The 15,343-nt window shown below is 40.3% G+C and overlaps 1 protein-coding gene across 8 annotated transcripts in view; it reads left to right on the top strand.

Annotated features, from left to right (window-relative positions):
- Positions 1-15,343, top strand: part of kdm5c (lysine demethylase 5C) — a 34,512-nt gene that overhangs the window by 11,044 nt on the left and 8,125 nt on the right. For 5 of the 8 annotated variants that reach the window (XM_067413279.1, XM_067413277.1, XM_067413282.1 and 2 more), the window contains 13 exons: positions 732-890; positions 1,093-1,212; positions 1,319-1,746; positions 2,896-3,058; positions 7,890-8,009; positions 8,129-8,323; positions 8,779-8,960; positions 9,051-9,175; positions 11,612-11,844; positions 11,929-12,314; positions 12,401-12,539; positions 12,685-12,864; positions 13,588-13,710. In XM_067413279.1, coding sequence (XP_067269380.1) covers positions 732-890; positions 1,093-1,212; positions 1,319-1,746; positions 2,896-3,058; positions 7,890-8,009; positions 8,129-8,323; positions 8,779-8,960; positions 9,051-9,175; positions 11,612-11,844; positions 11,929-12,314; positions 12,401-12,539; positions 12,685-12,864; positions 13,588-13,710 — 2,553 coding nt within the window. The remainder of the gene's footprint in view (positions 1-731; positions 891-1,092; positions 1,213-1,318; positions 1,747-2,895; positions 3,059-7,889; positions 8,010-8,128; positions 8,324-8,778; positions 8,961-9,050; positions 9,176-11,611; positions 11,845-11,928; positions 12,315-12,400; positions 12,540-12,684; positions 12,865-13,587; positions 13,711-15,343) is intronic. The other 3 variants (XM_067413281.1, XM_067413285.1, XM_067413284.1) reach the window with 1 other exon arrangement.

Raw genomic sequence — 15,343 nt, 5'->3', positions numbered from 1 at the left:
CACTGGCAATATAAAAAACAAAAACGATGCAACTAAAGAGTGCAGAGTTTTTAAACCTTTATGATACAAGACCTCATGTTTTGCTGGTGTATAGAGTGGTCACTGTTATACTTAACTCTGAGTGACTCCCATGAGAATAATGATGAATGTTGCTCTAGAGTGACGTAAAAGTCACATGAATTATTTGAATATTACTGTTTAGACTGAGGTCGCATTACAGAACATCTGACCTGTATCGGATTTAAGACAACATATAGAACTGGCCCAAATCAGAAGCATTGAAAAGATCAGATTTTGTGTGGTTTGTGCCAGTCACATATGAGCATCAAAATCAGGTGTGGGCCACAGTCGCTGTCTGAACGTAGCCTAATTTCTCTTTCATATTTAATAATACCTTGTATTGCATGTTTACATACGTTTTATATCTTATGAAAGTACATTTGTTATATTTACATCTTACAAACTGGTCAGTGAATGAGACTTTTTTTACTATATATTTGCTTTAAAAGCTTGTCTGACAAATCTGAAAAGAAAGCTGTCAAGTAAAAAATGAGTTGTATATGTAATCCTACATGTCATCCATATGTCTTTGGCACCAACTGTAGTGATTAATTTAGACCATTTCCAATCTGACCCAGATGTTATTTCAAGATAAACTAACATGTTTGATTTGACTAACTTTAGTCTTTGGAATGTGGTCTTTTGCATGCACTAACTGAAATTTCTGCCAGGTGGACTCGTTTGTATGTCGAATGTGTGGACGCGGGGACGAGGATGAGAAGTTGCTGCTCTGTGATGGGTGTGATGATAATTATCACACGTTCTGCCTGATACCTCCGCTCACAGACCCACCCAAGGGCAACTGGCGCTGCCCCAAATGCATAGCAGAGGTGAGAGAGACCAAACGGAAACGACGCGTTTTGTTTTGGTGTTATACAGGATATTTCAGTGGAAACGATACTACAGAAGTAGAAGTTTTGGTCAATTGCATATGTTTGTGAAGTTTAAGCTTTTAAATCATTTTTAAAAAGCTTTTCATCATTTTTTGCTTGGTATAGTGACCAACTTTAAATGTGTGTTTTCTCTGTGTAGGAGTGTAAAAAGCCTGCCGAGGCGTTTGGTTTCGAGCAGGCCACACGAGAGTATACATTACAGAGCTTCGGCGAGATGGCCGACACGTTTAAAGCAGACTACTTCAACATGCCTGTCCATGTGAGTATTTTCCCCTCCCCTAACTCGATCTTGAGACCTCACAGACACTTAATGCATGAGTATGAGTCATTTCATTGACACTAAATTGCTCATTTGTGTGTTTTAGATGGTGCCCACAGAGCTGGTTGAAAAGGAGTTTTGGAGGTTGGTTAGTAGTATTGAAGAGGACGTCACTGTAGAATATGGTGCAGACATTCACTCAAAAGAATTTGGTAGTGGTTTTCCCGTTAACAACGGCAAGAGACACTTATCAGATGAGGAAGAGGTTTGTTTCATTTTTGCGCCTTTTCATTTTTCAGTGTTTTTGGTTCAAGAAGAGCAAATTAAGATTTTCGTTCTGTTCCTATTGCAGGAATATGCCCGCAGCGGCTGGAATCTGAACGTTATGCCAGTGTTGGAGCAGTCAGTATTGTGCCACATTAATGCAGATATCTCAGGCATGAAGGTGCCATGGCTGTATGTGGGCATGGTTTTCTCCGCTTTCTGTTGGCACATAGAGGACCACTGGAGTTACTCTATCAACTATTTACACTGGTAATGCGAGAAGAGGCTTTATGTAATATACTATGTAGCATCTTTCGGCTCCTACAATGGAGCAGCTCTGGTAAATGTACACTGTTACACTTTAACATTATTTTTATTCAGCAGTGACACATTAAATTGCTAAAAAATAATTACAAAAGTTGCTGTTCATTTGTACTTTCTAATTTTTTCTAAATAAACTTTAAAAAATTGTAAAAAAAAAAAAAAAAATTAAGCAGCACATCTGTTTAATATTAGCTGTTTAATCCACTGTCTGGCCAAAAAGCGAGCATGCTAGTGTGTGTAAGGTCCAGTCGTCTTTCTGATGTCACTTCCAGGGCTTGATTGAGTCTCATTGAGTCTTCCTCTGGGCCAACAGCCATGCCCCCCCAGGCTACTTAGGCTTAGCATTCTGATAAAAAAAAACTGTATGAATATATGTATGAAAATATACTGTATGTTTACTGAAAAATTCCACAGATTTTTAGAACATAGACAAATCGTATATGATTATAATCGTGTATTTATTTGGTTTCATGTTTTATCAGCATGATTGATGTCCAATACTGTCACTGTAGCATTTTTCATTGTTAAATATTGGTCAAATTGCTAGAATCTTGCATCTTGAAGTAAAGACCAAATTTTCCTTCTGTCATCATGCTCATTTGGCGATCTAGCTAGTTTTCAGTCTGCTGTTGAAATTATGTTTTTGTGAAGTCATTCTTTTTAGGTGTGTTCAGGGCTGGTTTTAGTGCTTTAGGGCTACTGCCCCGACAGCAGAAACACAACTTGGTTTTGGGCTCAGTGCTTGAGATCTGAGCCTATTGGCCCTGCCTCACACTGGCCCGACAGTGGAAAATCAGCCTATTAGATTCATTTCTGAAGGATCATGTGACACTAAAGACTGCTGAAAATGCAGCTTTGCTATCACAGGAATAAATAAAATTAGCAAAATAGAAACCTATTATTATAAATAATAATATTTGTTTATGACTTTTTTACAATACTTTTTTTTGGTTTGTTATTTGAAAATATTTTCCTTAAATATCTTTCACTTCTTATAATATCTTGTACTTTTTTCTTATCTATTAATAGTCAAATTAGTTGGGAAAGCACATGTCCAGTGAACACATTTGTGTAATATAAATTTCTCTGTTTTAGGGGTGAGCCCAAAACATGGTATGGTGTGCCATCATCAGCTGCAGAGAAGTTAGAGGAAGTGATGAAGAAGCTCACACCCGAGCTCTTCGAGTTCCAGCCAGACCTGCTCCACCAGCTAGTCACCATCATGAACCCTAATATACTCATGAATCACGGCGTGCCGGTTAGTTCACACACACACACTATCGTTAGTGTGTTTAAGGTAATGAGGTTGTGTCATTAAGCCGCTACTAATTTAAGTGTTTCATGAGGCCTGAAGAAACCTTATGAAATTCTATAAAAAGGTCTCTTTGGTAGGTTAATTTGTCTTTTAGGGCTTCTTCGTGTGTGTGTGTGTCCTGAAGATAATTTTTTTTTGTTGTGAGTTGTATGTAAATAGTTTTGTTAGTGGTGTTATTGTTGTCATGCTTTGTGAATAGGCCTTTAAAACACTGATCTCAATTCATCGTTTCCAGTCAAGTGACTGGCACAGAGACCTCGGGGGCAAAGCGTCCGTAGAACTGCAGCACAAGCCTGTCAATTTTCCATCTGTTATGAGCCACAAATATTTTGATCACCTCTCAATATAAGAAAAACATAAATATGTGAACAAAATGCAGGTTTTAAGTACTTGAGTGATCCATATAATACATCTGCTGCAGTATTTCAATCAATAAAAATAACAGGGGAATTCTAAATAGAGTTTAGATTCTCTGCCCGAGCCCGAACCGACCCGCGGGCCGGGTCGGGCCGAGATTTCCCGGCACTATCCTCGGGTCGGGTAGGGCCGGGCCCGTGATCAAGCGCTTGTTTTTTTAATCATTAGCCTACTTTACTAGTCTAATTGGGTGGGCAAAAAGCTATGCTATAATCAGAAATTATATATATATATATTTACCAAAGTAAGAACTAATACAACAACTAAGAAACAAATGTGTAGGCTACAAAGTTGCACAAGTCAGGATTAGTGTAAAAATGCGCGTTAAACTCACAGCTCGTGCAGTGATGGAGTGAAGTATTGATTCTGAACAGAAACGCTGTGTCAAGAGCTGCTCGCGTGAACAATGCACTTTGCTTAATTAAATATCTTCGAATCGTTTCGTTTAAAAGTGGACATTTCAAGCTTTCTATACGCATATTTGTCATGTCTGTGAGGCGAGTAGCCTGCTGAGTTTCGGTTTATTTATGAGACGCGCTCCAGTTCATGAGCAATGAAAACAATCACTCCCACGATTTCACCTCACGATTATAGTCTGCTATTTGCTTTTTATTTATTAAATCCAGGCAATTGGCCTAAGAAACCTTTTTTTAAATTAAGATACAATTTAAACAAAACGAAATAAATGCTTTCTATAAAACAAAACTTAATATTAAACTAAATATAACCACCAAAATCATTTCTGACCCACTTGCATTTTTCACTCATCATAATCAGATGAAATATGTAAAAATAATATTATAATATTTAAACATAAATATGAAGGAAAAAACACATTGTAATGGCTACAACAAAGTAAGCTACAGATAAATGTCTGAGCTGGATTTGAGCAAACATCAGTTTACCGGTGAGCGGATCATGAGCGCGCGCCTGCGGATTATTGAGCGGAGTCAAGTCAGCTTTATTTATAGCCTATAGCGCTTTTACAATGATGATTGTTTCAAAGCAGCTTCAAAGTGTTAAACATGAAAATATTGCAACAAAATGTTATTTGGCTGTACAGTCGCTGTGGAGAAAACTAAATGTAGTTTTATCATGAGCCTCACCAGTCCGCTTCGCTGCGCTTTGCTCATTACAGGCTCGTTCTCGTCAAAACGGCCACGTATTGAACAATGGTCGGGTTTAAATCTGGCTCGGGCTCATACTTACAGTTAAAGGGGGGGTGAAATGCTGTTTCATGCATACTGAGCTTTTTACACTGTTAAAGACTTGGATTCCCATCCTAAACATAGACAAAGTTTCAAAAACTAATGTTGGACGTTTGATGGAGTATTTCTGTGTCAAAAATACTCCTTCCGGTTTCTCACAAGTTTCGGCGAGTTTTTTTCGAGTATGGGTCTACTTGACGTTAATAAGAGCGGAAGGTCCTTGTATGGGCAGTACGGGCTCTTCTCCCGGTAGGGTGCGCGCGCGTGACTAGAGCACGCTGTAAACAGTCCCTCAGATGCAGATCCAGTCGTCCGTGAACACTTATGTGGCGCCGCGCTTCTCTTTATTCCTATGGGTGACGTCGAGCGACTTCAACGCTTCAGCACAGCATTCCGGGAAGGCAGCGCTGCATTTGAACCGATTTGAACGCAGAAATGACGGGAAGCTTCACAACATCGTTTCAGTTGCGTCTCAAAATGGATTTACACGCTACTGCTGTCACAGGACTTCATCATACCATACCAAAGAAGTGTGTTTTTGACGGAGCAGTCCCAGCGATAAAGTTTCGGTCCGTCTTTGGAAGCAGCCGGTGAGTTAACTTAAACTGCTTCAAATGTCTCTGCTTTTGGCTACTGACGCATGAGTAAACATCAGTAAACGACACGATCGCGTGCTTCGTCATTCAAATGCGCTAACGGTTACTCCATTGTTGTTCTCTGTATAACGTTACAGTATGCTTGCTACTTCTAAGGTCTAGTCGCATACAATAGTCCATAAACCGAATCATGTCTTCATACACTGCGAGTAAACACACAGAAATGTGGAGAGGCCATTAAATACAGTAACTTACATACCACAGAGACGGACGTCCTGATGTTGCCGTTTCTCCTGTTCAATTTATTTCCCTCAGATTAGATTCTGGATCATTATCTGTATTAGCTGAGAGAGCCATGGGTTTCTCCACGCTTGAGGACGTCACCGCTTTGCGTCCTTGTCATTCTTTAGCTCCGCCCACACGATACGCCTCCAGGCGCTCGGTTTTTTCCGGAAAGACTCGGTACAGCCTATATTTCTTTTATAAATATGATAAAACTAAAGACTTTTCGGAGATATGAAGGATGCAATACTACTCTATAGGTACTCAAGATTGACATGAGATTGACTGAAACTGAGTGTTTCACCCCCCCTTTAATGTGTCAGGCCGGGCCGGGCTCGGACACAACGTGCACAGGCTCGGGTAGGGTCGGGCTTGATTTTTTTGAGCCCGATCTAACCTCTAATTCTAAAGTGCTCTACTATACTAAAACAGTAATATTAAAAGCGCAAATTCAGTATACACCGTATTAATGATGCATACAGGTGAGCAGATAAATGCAGCACGTTAAATGGTTGAGTTTTTTTTCTTTATATTTATTTTTTATTGGAAAAAGATTAATGAGAAACTGCAATGTTGATCTTTTTTCCTGTACATGTTATGCACCATTAATAACAGGGTGTCCGCGGGGTTTTAAAAAGTATTAAAAAGTGATAAATCAAAATTGTCAAATTTAAGGCCATTAAAAGTGTTAAATGTGGTCTCAGAGGTATTATTTTTTTCCAAATTAGGTATTATTTTTTCAGACTATCAGGTGTCCTATTCTGATTGAAATTCTACCTGCGTTCGCGTTAGTTCGTTTAGATATGGGCTTTAGCATATCTGGGCACATAATCAAAGATCTTTCGTCTCCGGCTCAACGCATGTTTGATGCTGACGTCATATTCAGCGGCCGTTCGGCATCATCTCCGAACACTGCGCGCTCAACAGAAGGGGCTGGCTTACGTTTTATTTTAGACTTGCTTCAAGGCATATCTTCAACATCTATCCTCATAAGAGCAATCTTAAATGATTTATATAAAGTCTAAAATGAACAAAGAGTTGTGAGAGAATGAGGCGCGATCCATAGACAGTGAGATCCGCGTGTCTGTCTGCTCTTAAAGGGACAGCAGCCAATGAAGCTTCCTGTCAGTAAAGTTAAAGAACAAAGGGAACAGAGAAAAAAATGACTCGCTGCTCTTGACTAAATAACTTTTGTAGCTTTAATAAGGATTAACTATTTAATTAATAGTTTATGCAGTGCAGACTGCATATAACTTTGATAACTTTATTACATTTCTGTATATTTCATAACTGTTAAGACAGGAAGGGCAGGAGTAAACATGACATTTATTATGGGTTTATGTTAGCATTGTTTTAAGTCTACTTAAATTCAAAACTGTTATATTTTTTAAGCCTAATAATAAATGTAAAAAAAAAAAAAAAATCAGTAGCTGTATTAATATCAGTAATACTGGCCTTCATTCATAAAAAGATGCCATTTAAACAAGTATTTAAAATATACGGTCTTTATGTTGTTTCTACATTAATTTGATTAACTGTGAAATTATTATATTAAAAAATATATTAAAAACGTACAAAAACATTTCTTTTTTTTATTGCAATTAATCACAGAAAAAATGTGTGATTAATCTAGTTAACGTTTTTAATCAATTGACAACACTAGTTTTTAGTATTTTGTTAAATTCAACAACTTATCACAGCTATATAATTGTAATATTTGGCTCAGGTTTTGTTGTTGGACAAAAAAATAATTTTAATAATTTTAAAAAACACTAAATAATGTTACATTACCAATTATTAATTGAAATCAAATGTGTATGCAGTAATGCTTCTCCTTAACCAACCTTTGTGAATGTTGAGATGTATTTTACTGTGTCTGAATGATAACTTATAACAGATTTCCGATCTGTATCTGACACTCACTTCGTCGATTCTAAATCTATTCTTTTTTTTTGTATGTTATATATGTCAAAATCTGTGTAAATAATAGAAAGGTCGCTGATTAACACTTGCAATTCAGTGTCGTGATGGTTTTAAAAAATATTATGAAGGTAGTAAAAAAGGTATTAAAAAGTAGTAAATTTAACATAAGGATTGCTGTATATACCCTGAATAAGGTTTATGTTGAATTTGGTCATTTAATATCACTGTCTTACTACATTAGTACCTAGCTTGTGTGCAATGGAGTAAAGCCTTGTTTTGCCCACCAGGCGGGCCATTCTTAGGGTGTGACATAATGGAATTTGTCATAATTCATCTTTTGATTAACAGGTGGTTCGGACCAATCAGTGTGCTGGGGAGTTCGTCATCACTTTTCCACGAGCTTATCACAGCGGTTTCAATCAGGGATATAACTTTGCCGAAGCAGTAAACTTCTGCACTGCGGACTGGGTAAGGAGAAACAGCAAGCATAAATTGACCTTGATTTCAAGCTTCGAAGAACTTTCTTTTAAATATACTTTAACTGTTGTGAGTCACTGAGGCTGTTGCTCTTCCTTTCTTCGTGTTAGCTGCCCACAGGGCGCTCTTGTATCGAGCATTACCGGCGGCTCAGGCGCTACTGTGTGTTCTCTCATGAGGAACTCACCTGCAAGATGGCGGCCTGCCCAGAGAAGCTGGATCTGAACCTGGCAGCTGCCACACACAGGGAGATGTTCATCATTGTACAAGAGGAGAGAAAACTACGCAAAAGCCTGCTGGAAAGGGTAAGTGGGATGATTTGTTTGCAGAATGAGAGAAAAACATCTGGGCAAGGAGACTGGTTGCAAATGTCAGAAAAAGTTCTAGAGTTTTGAATAGTGTATACAAACATACAGCAGGAAGTAAAGCACAGCAACAGGTGTTTTTTCCCCTCACTGTAGTCCAGGTAGTTTAATTTTTCTTGTATTAATTTCTCTGTGAATAAAGTGGCCAAAGTCCTGTTTATGAGGAAATGTGTCCAGTTTATTCACCTTATAATGCATTTTTATTACAATTATAAAAGAAATGACCTACATTGTTTATAATTAACCAGCCCAAAATGCTAAGTAGGCATCTTGCTAGGTTTTGAATAGGACCAAAGGTCATGATGCCTTACTACACCTAACAAACGTACACAAATTTACTTGCCGGCCTTTTTAAAGCTGATTGACTGCATTTTTGTATCGTGGTGTCATCTCAGGGCATAAAGGAAGCTGAAAGGGAGGCCTTCGAGTTACTTCCTGATGACGAAAGGCAGTGTGACAAATGTAAAACCACCTGCTTCCTCTCGGCCTTGGCATGTTCGAACTGCCCAGAGAGTCTTGTCTGCCTCTACCATGCACAGGACCTCTGCTCTTGCCCCAGTGAAAAACTCTACCTCAGGTAAACCAGGACTGTGCCTGTCTGTGAGTTCTTTGGTACAGATGTGTTCTACAGGAAGTGTCTTATGTGCTCTGTTCCTCCTCTCTAAAGGTATCGCTATACTCTGGATGAACTCTTGGCCATGTTGCATCGGCTAAAAGTTCGCGCTGAGTCGTTTGACTCATGGGCCAACCGAGTGAAGGAAGCCCTGGAACAGGAAGAAGGCAACAAAATAGGTAACTGCATTCCCCCATCTAGCATTGCATTTGCGAATAGCTTTTAATAGGGAATGTGGTCAAAGAAAAAAAAAAGATTTTATATATATATCTCATGTAATCAATCTAACAATCCATTAGACCAGTGGTTCTCAACTGGTGCAAATGTCCAAAGGCTTCAAATGATTTTAAATAAATGATATAAGTATTGAAACAAGCTAAAACGAAATATATTTTTTAATATACCTCATCAACAGTTTGTCTTTGTTTTCTTTGTACCAAGGCCTTGAAAAACCTGGATATATGATTAGAGACTAATTTTAAAGGTGCCCTAGAAAGAAAAATTGAATTAACCTTGCCATAGTGAAATAATAAGAGTTCAGTACATGGACATCACATACTGTGAGTCTCAAACATCATTGCCTCCTACTTCTTATGTAAATCTTGTGAATCCAAACCTCCACGGAAAAAAAAGTGCTTCTCAACATAACGGCAACCGCAAGTGTTGGGGATCATTTATATGCACGCCCCCAACATTTACATCTGTCCAAACATGTTCATTGTGAGGCTGAAATGGAGCGAATCATCAGCTGCAAGTTGCTCGCATGGACACTTCATGTTCCAGGCTTTTCAGGAGACCTGAGGACATATCCTTCCCACAGATAAAAAATGTCAACAGTCATGGTTGAGGTTTATAATCCGATACCACAACAATTTAGTTCAAGATCGTTTGTTTGTTCAGCCCATTTCAAGCAAGCTTCGCTCAGCATCTTAAACTAAAGAAAGTGGCAACTATATTCCTGCAAGCAGTAAGTAGCGATTTTATCGACTTATTGACTGTTTAAACAATTTCTAATTGAATTGAACGTTTCTTAGAGAGACAGCATTGTCTAGATAACGCAAATGCTAGTACAGTAACAATAGGAAACTCCAAGTACCATACCAAACTAAATAGTGTGTCTAATGACAAAAGCGTTATATTATTTTATACTTTGCTTGCAGATCGTTCACTCGATCCTTCTAGCAAACGTCACCTTTTCCACCTTATAAGTTGATTGCTCCCCCTGCCCCCGCTGGACTATGTTCATATTATATTATTTGGTTCCGAACCGGGGTTTGTTTGCATCATCAAAGCAGCAGCTGTTTACCCGTTTGCTTGGTAACGACAGTGCGTGTAATGCTGCGTTCACACCGCACGCGAATGACGCGAATAAATCGCGCTATTCGCGCGAAGTTGGACGCGTGAACATTTTGAATCCATTCGCTTCATTCGCGTGTGACATTCACTACACAACAGACGCGAATTCGCGTCATGGGAGGGGTTTCTGCTAGTCATTTTGACTGGGTCACTTGACTTCTTTTCTGTAAAAAAAACTACTGTTAATGTGTGACAAAACGTAGTTTGAAGACTTTTTCAGGCGATAATATTGTTGTTTAATGCTCAAATCTGTGTTTTTTTTTATACAAAAAGTGCTCATTCGCGTGTGACATTCACTACACAACAGACGCGAATTCGCGTCATGGGAGGGGGTTCTGCCAGGCAGCGGCAGTCGGCAGAAAGACTATCCGAGTTAAGGCTGCTCTCACCGGGGTTGATGAGCGCTGAGCTCCGGTGATCGCCTAGGTCTCACACCTCCGAAAACACCAGATCAAATTTTCAAATAGGAGCTCTCTTAATAAATAAATCACATATTTGAGCTTTAAACAACTACATTCTCGCCTGAAAAACTATTAAAAGTACATTTTATGACACAATAGAGTAGTATTTTTAAATTACTCTGGCCTCGGGGTTCCCCTATGGGTTTCCCATCCGTCACTTCACCATGTGAAAGCAGTAGCAGGCTCCTCATTGGTTAACGCGGCACGAATATTGAGCGATTCGCGTGTTTCGCGCGAATCACGCGCATTCGCCTGCGGTGTGAACGCAGCATAAAGGCAGGGAAATGCATGGCGTTGCTCCATCACTTTTATATTTTAGTTTTTTAAAACGTTGGTTTTGTTACCAGAGCTTCAGTACGTAATGGCACTTGTCTATCTGCCGTAAATGCACTGCAAATGCTCTAAAGAACGCTGAAGAGGAGCAGAAATTAGATCTAAAGCTCTCTACTTGCAGTATGTCAGTGACGCTCATCAGGTAAATGAGTGAAACACACAAAAACACATTTTTATCAAGTCATAAGTAAATGGCAGTTCACTTTTGCGAATTTAATACGATTGTGTTCACATCAGCATCAAACCGCACCAGAGTTCACATGAAACGAACCCCAAACCATCTTTTTAAGTACGAACTGAACTCTGACCAAAGTGCTAGTGTGAAAGCACGCTTAATGTATAAAAACTAGGAGTGTCCATTGTTGTGTAAAATAGGGGCCCTTTGAGTCTAAAAGGTTGAGAACCACTAACTAATCTTCTAACATTCACCTAAAACCCAAATGCATGTTTTTCTTCTCTCTTCAGATATTAAAGATCTGGAGGTTCTGAAAGAAGAGGCAGCTGACAAGAAGTTCCCCAATAATGAGCTGCTCCAGCGCCTCAACGCCGTCCTCACAGACATAAGCAAGTGTGAAAGCAGAAGCGCAGAGCTCCTCAGCAACAGCCAGAGCAGTAGAATGAGTCTGGGGGAGCTGAGGACTTTGGTGGAAACCATGCAGAACCTACCCTGTGTTATGAAACAGCAGGAGGAAGTGCAGGTAAGAAGGGAAAATAGGCCAAAGATATGTTGTATAAATGTCCACCATCCGTGTAAAAGTCTAGCCACGTCTCATCTTTTCCAGGCGGTATTGCAGAAGATAGAGGAGTTTGATTCCCGTGCTCAGTCTCTGGTTAACAGCACCTCGGGCGAGTGGAAGCAGGACTCCCCTCTGCCCCCGGCCGGCGAGATCCAGGCTCTGCTGGAGGAGGGAGCGTCGCTGCCTGTTATTGCCCCGGCATGTGAGCTCCTGAGCGGGCTGCAGGAGCAGGGTCGCTGGCTGGGAGAGGTCAGGCGAACATTAGGGCCAGAAGGCAGCGAGGTGACTCTAGCTGTGTTGAGGAACTTGATGGAGGCGGGTTGTAACGTACCACAGAGCATATCAGTGGAGACTGCCATGGCTGAACTGCAAGAGCTACTGACTATAGCCGAGCGCTGGGAGGAGAAGGCACAGATCTGTCTGGAGGACAGGTGAGATGGTTCAAGAGATGGGTGGAATATGTCACCACACCAATACAGCCTCCATTTTTCATCTCTCAATTGTCTCTTGCGAGCAGGCAGAAACACCATCTGTCCACACTCGAGGCCATCGTGAACGAGGCTCAGCTAATACCAGTGCAGCTGCCTAACATCCTGTCCCTGCAGGCCTGCTTAAGCCGAGCGCGCGCTTGGGTCACGGATCTAGAAGAAATTCAGGTATGAATTATTTAGCCTATTGTGATAAACTGGAATTGATGTTTGGCGATAATAGTCAACCAGTATGATTTAGCCATTCAGGTTGGCCCAAGGTGGGTTGGTACCCAAGTGTGAATGTATTTTCTGTGTCTAATCTCTTGAGAAGAACGGCGAGCACTATCCGTGTCTGGATGACCTGGAGGGTTTGGTGGCCATTGGGCGGGACCTGCCAGTGAAGATGGAGGAGCTGAAGCAGCTGGAGCTGCAGGTGGCCAGTGCTCATTCGTGGAGAGAGAAAGCCAGCAAAACCTTCCTGAAGAAAAACAGCCAGCACAGTCTTCTGGAGGTGAACACACTGATGCTTTCTAAATGCCCTGATATATTCACGGCAAAAGTTCTTCGCTATGTGGTAAAGAGCAGTTTGAAATACCTGAGAAGTGTATACTTTTATATGCCCAGGCTGCTGGAAAAGACATTTGGATGATGTAAATTTGTGCTGCACACTTTCTTCGCGCAACAAACGGCAGTTAAGAAATCATCTGATCATAGCGCTGTGGATGTTTGCAAAAGCACTGCAATTTGGCACTTCAGTCGTCACATGACATTCATTTATAGAGCACTTTATACGATAGATTGCGTTAAAGCAACAGCTTTAGAGTATTAAACATGAAAAACATTGTCAGTGTTGCTTTCCAATGTGTTAATGTATTTACTCGTGAGCGTCTGACCTCAATGAACTGAACAGAATAAATTAACTGTAAAAGATTTCCATGACAAATAAAGTGGAGCCCCAGAGCACACCTTGCTATTATGTAATCTCCATGGACCAATGGTAGTGGAAAAGCATTTACCAGCCTGAAGTGAACTTTTCTGGAATGTTTGCTTTGGCAAGCTGAAACACAGTTTTGGCCTGATTTCATTCAAAATGACATCATGTCAGTTCTTTAAATTAGCTTGAACTATCTAAAGGCCTTAATTCCACCTTCATGTTAATAATGTTATTCAAGACTTCTTACATCAAATATAGTCATATAGTTTTACACAATGTTTTACACCCACTTCTTTGCAGGTGTTGTGTCCATGTGTTGAGAAGAGCAAGAAGAGGGAGGAAAACTCATTGGGAACAGAAGCAGATTCTGATGTCAATGTATTAGGCCTCACTGCTCAGGACCTTCGAGACCCAGGAGCTATCGTGAGTTACTGTTTACATATAACTAGGGGTATAACGATATACTCATGTCACGATTCTATATAAATCGCCGATACTGACCTCACGATATGATATGTATCCTGATATTTTAAGAAAAAATAGAGGATTTTTTATTGTTTAAAAAGATATATTGTTACAATCCTACATATAACTGTTGTATTTATCCTTTTGAGTGTGAGTCAGTAGTCTGATGTATAAACAGTGATGAGATGGCAAATGTTCTGTTCAAAAACCTATTTGGCTAGCTACAGAGGCAGTATTTTAATGCATCATTAGTACGCTTCAGATGCAAAGGCTCTTCTAAAAGGTATGCAGCTTAACTGTGCTGCCTCCGAAGATGCCTTATTTTGGCCACATGTATACCTTTTGCTCTAGGATGCTGAGGCCGCTCATTGGGTTTTGCAACACAGCCTAGATCAGGGCTATTCAAATCTTGGCCTGGAGAGCCAATGCGCTGCAGAGTTTAGCTCCAACCCTGATCAAACACACTCACCTGTGATTTTCTAATGATCCTGAAGACATTGGGTGTGTTTACATGCACGTTCTTAAGCCGATTATGCGTAATAAGCCGACAGTGAACATGGTCATGTAAACGCGGTAACCCGCTTTCTTTTATCGGATTAAGGTCATAAACGGCGTAAGCGTAAACCGGTCGGGACAGTTCGTTTTTTCCCTCTTACCCTGATTTCGCGCTGCATGTAAACACATTAACCTGCTTTCTGTCAGCTCATTGAAGTGTGCATGTGTGATAGGTGACAAAAACGCAAACTTAGAGCAGATTTAAATGCACCCAGACAGAGCGAGCTAGCGTTTTGCATGAAATAAGGACATATCATAAACGCAGACTCGTTTAAGACCCAGAAAATTGTAAAGATATGTTTTATCAGGGTATCCGCGGGGTCTTGAAAAGTCTTAAAAGGTGATAAATCAATTTTGGGAAAATTAAGACCCTTATAAAGTATTAAAAAGTCTTATCACGGCTTTATAAAGTCTTAAATTTTGAAAGTATTTTGTTCAAGCTTTGTCAAAAGAGTTTGACTCCATAAAGTATTTATGAATATATTTCTTTTCATCCCCATAAATATTAAAAAACAACGGGGCGCTCAGTCTGAGATCGGCTCGGAGCGCGCACGGCACGGATGGAAATTAGCACCGCCACCAGCCAAATGCGGCTGATTTAGAGTTGTGGCGGGTAAACTCGCTTCACCTACTGAGCTGTTTCACCTCTTTGTAAACTTTGTTCAATGCATGCGAGTGCTGCCGTATGTGCGCATATGACTGGTCGTTTTCTCCGTCATCATTCGCGTGAAGATGCGCTGTGAGACTCGCGCGCTGAGAGAAGACCTGACGCTGTGCATCATCCGAGAGCGCGCGCGAGTCTCACAGCGCGCAAATATTGAGTTTTCTTTCAAATCTTGCGCTTAAACGGACAAACTCACACAAGAAGTATGTCAACATGTCCATCTTGATGAGTATCCTAGCAGACATATGCTGCGTCCCAATTCGCCTACTTATACTACGTCCTAAAAGTATGTACTCTTTTTGTGAAGAAAAAGTATATACTTTTGAGTGTGTAGCAGAAAAGTATGCAAGCTTCGGGACATACTACTTCGCC

The sequence above is a fragment of the Pseudorasbora parva genome, chromosome 13, assembly GCF_024679245.1.
Source record: "Pseudorasbora parva isolate DD20220531a chromosome 13, ASM2467924v1, whole genome shotgun sequence".
Taxonomy (NCBI): domain Eukaryota; kingdom Metazoa; phylum Chordata; class Actinopteri; order Cypriniformes; family Gobionidae; genus Pseudorasbora; species Pseudorasbora parva.
The sequence above is the reverse complement of the archived record's forward strand: the minus strand, read 5'-3'. Positions and strand labels throughout refer to the sequence as shown.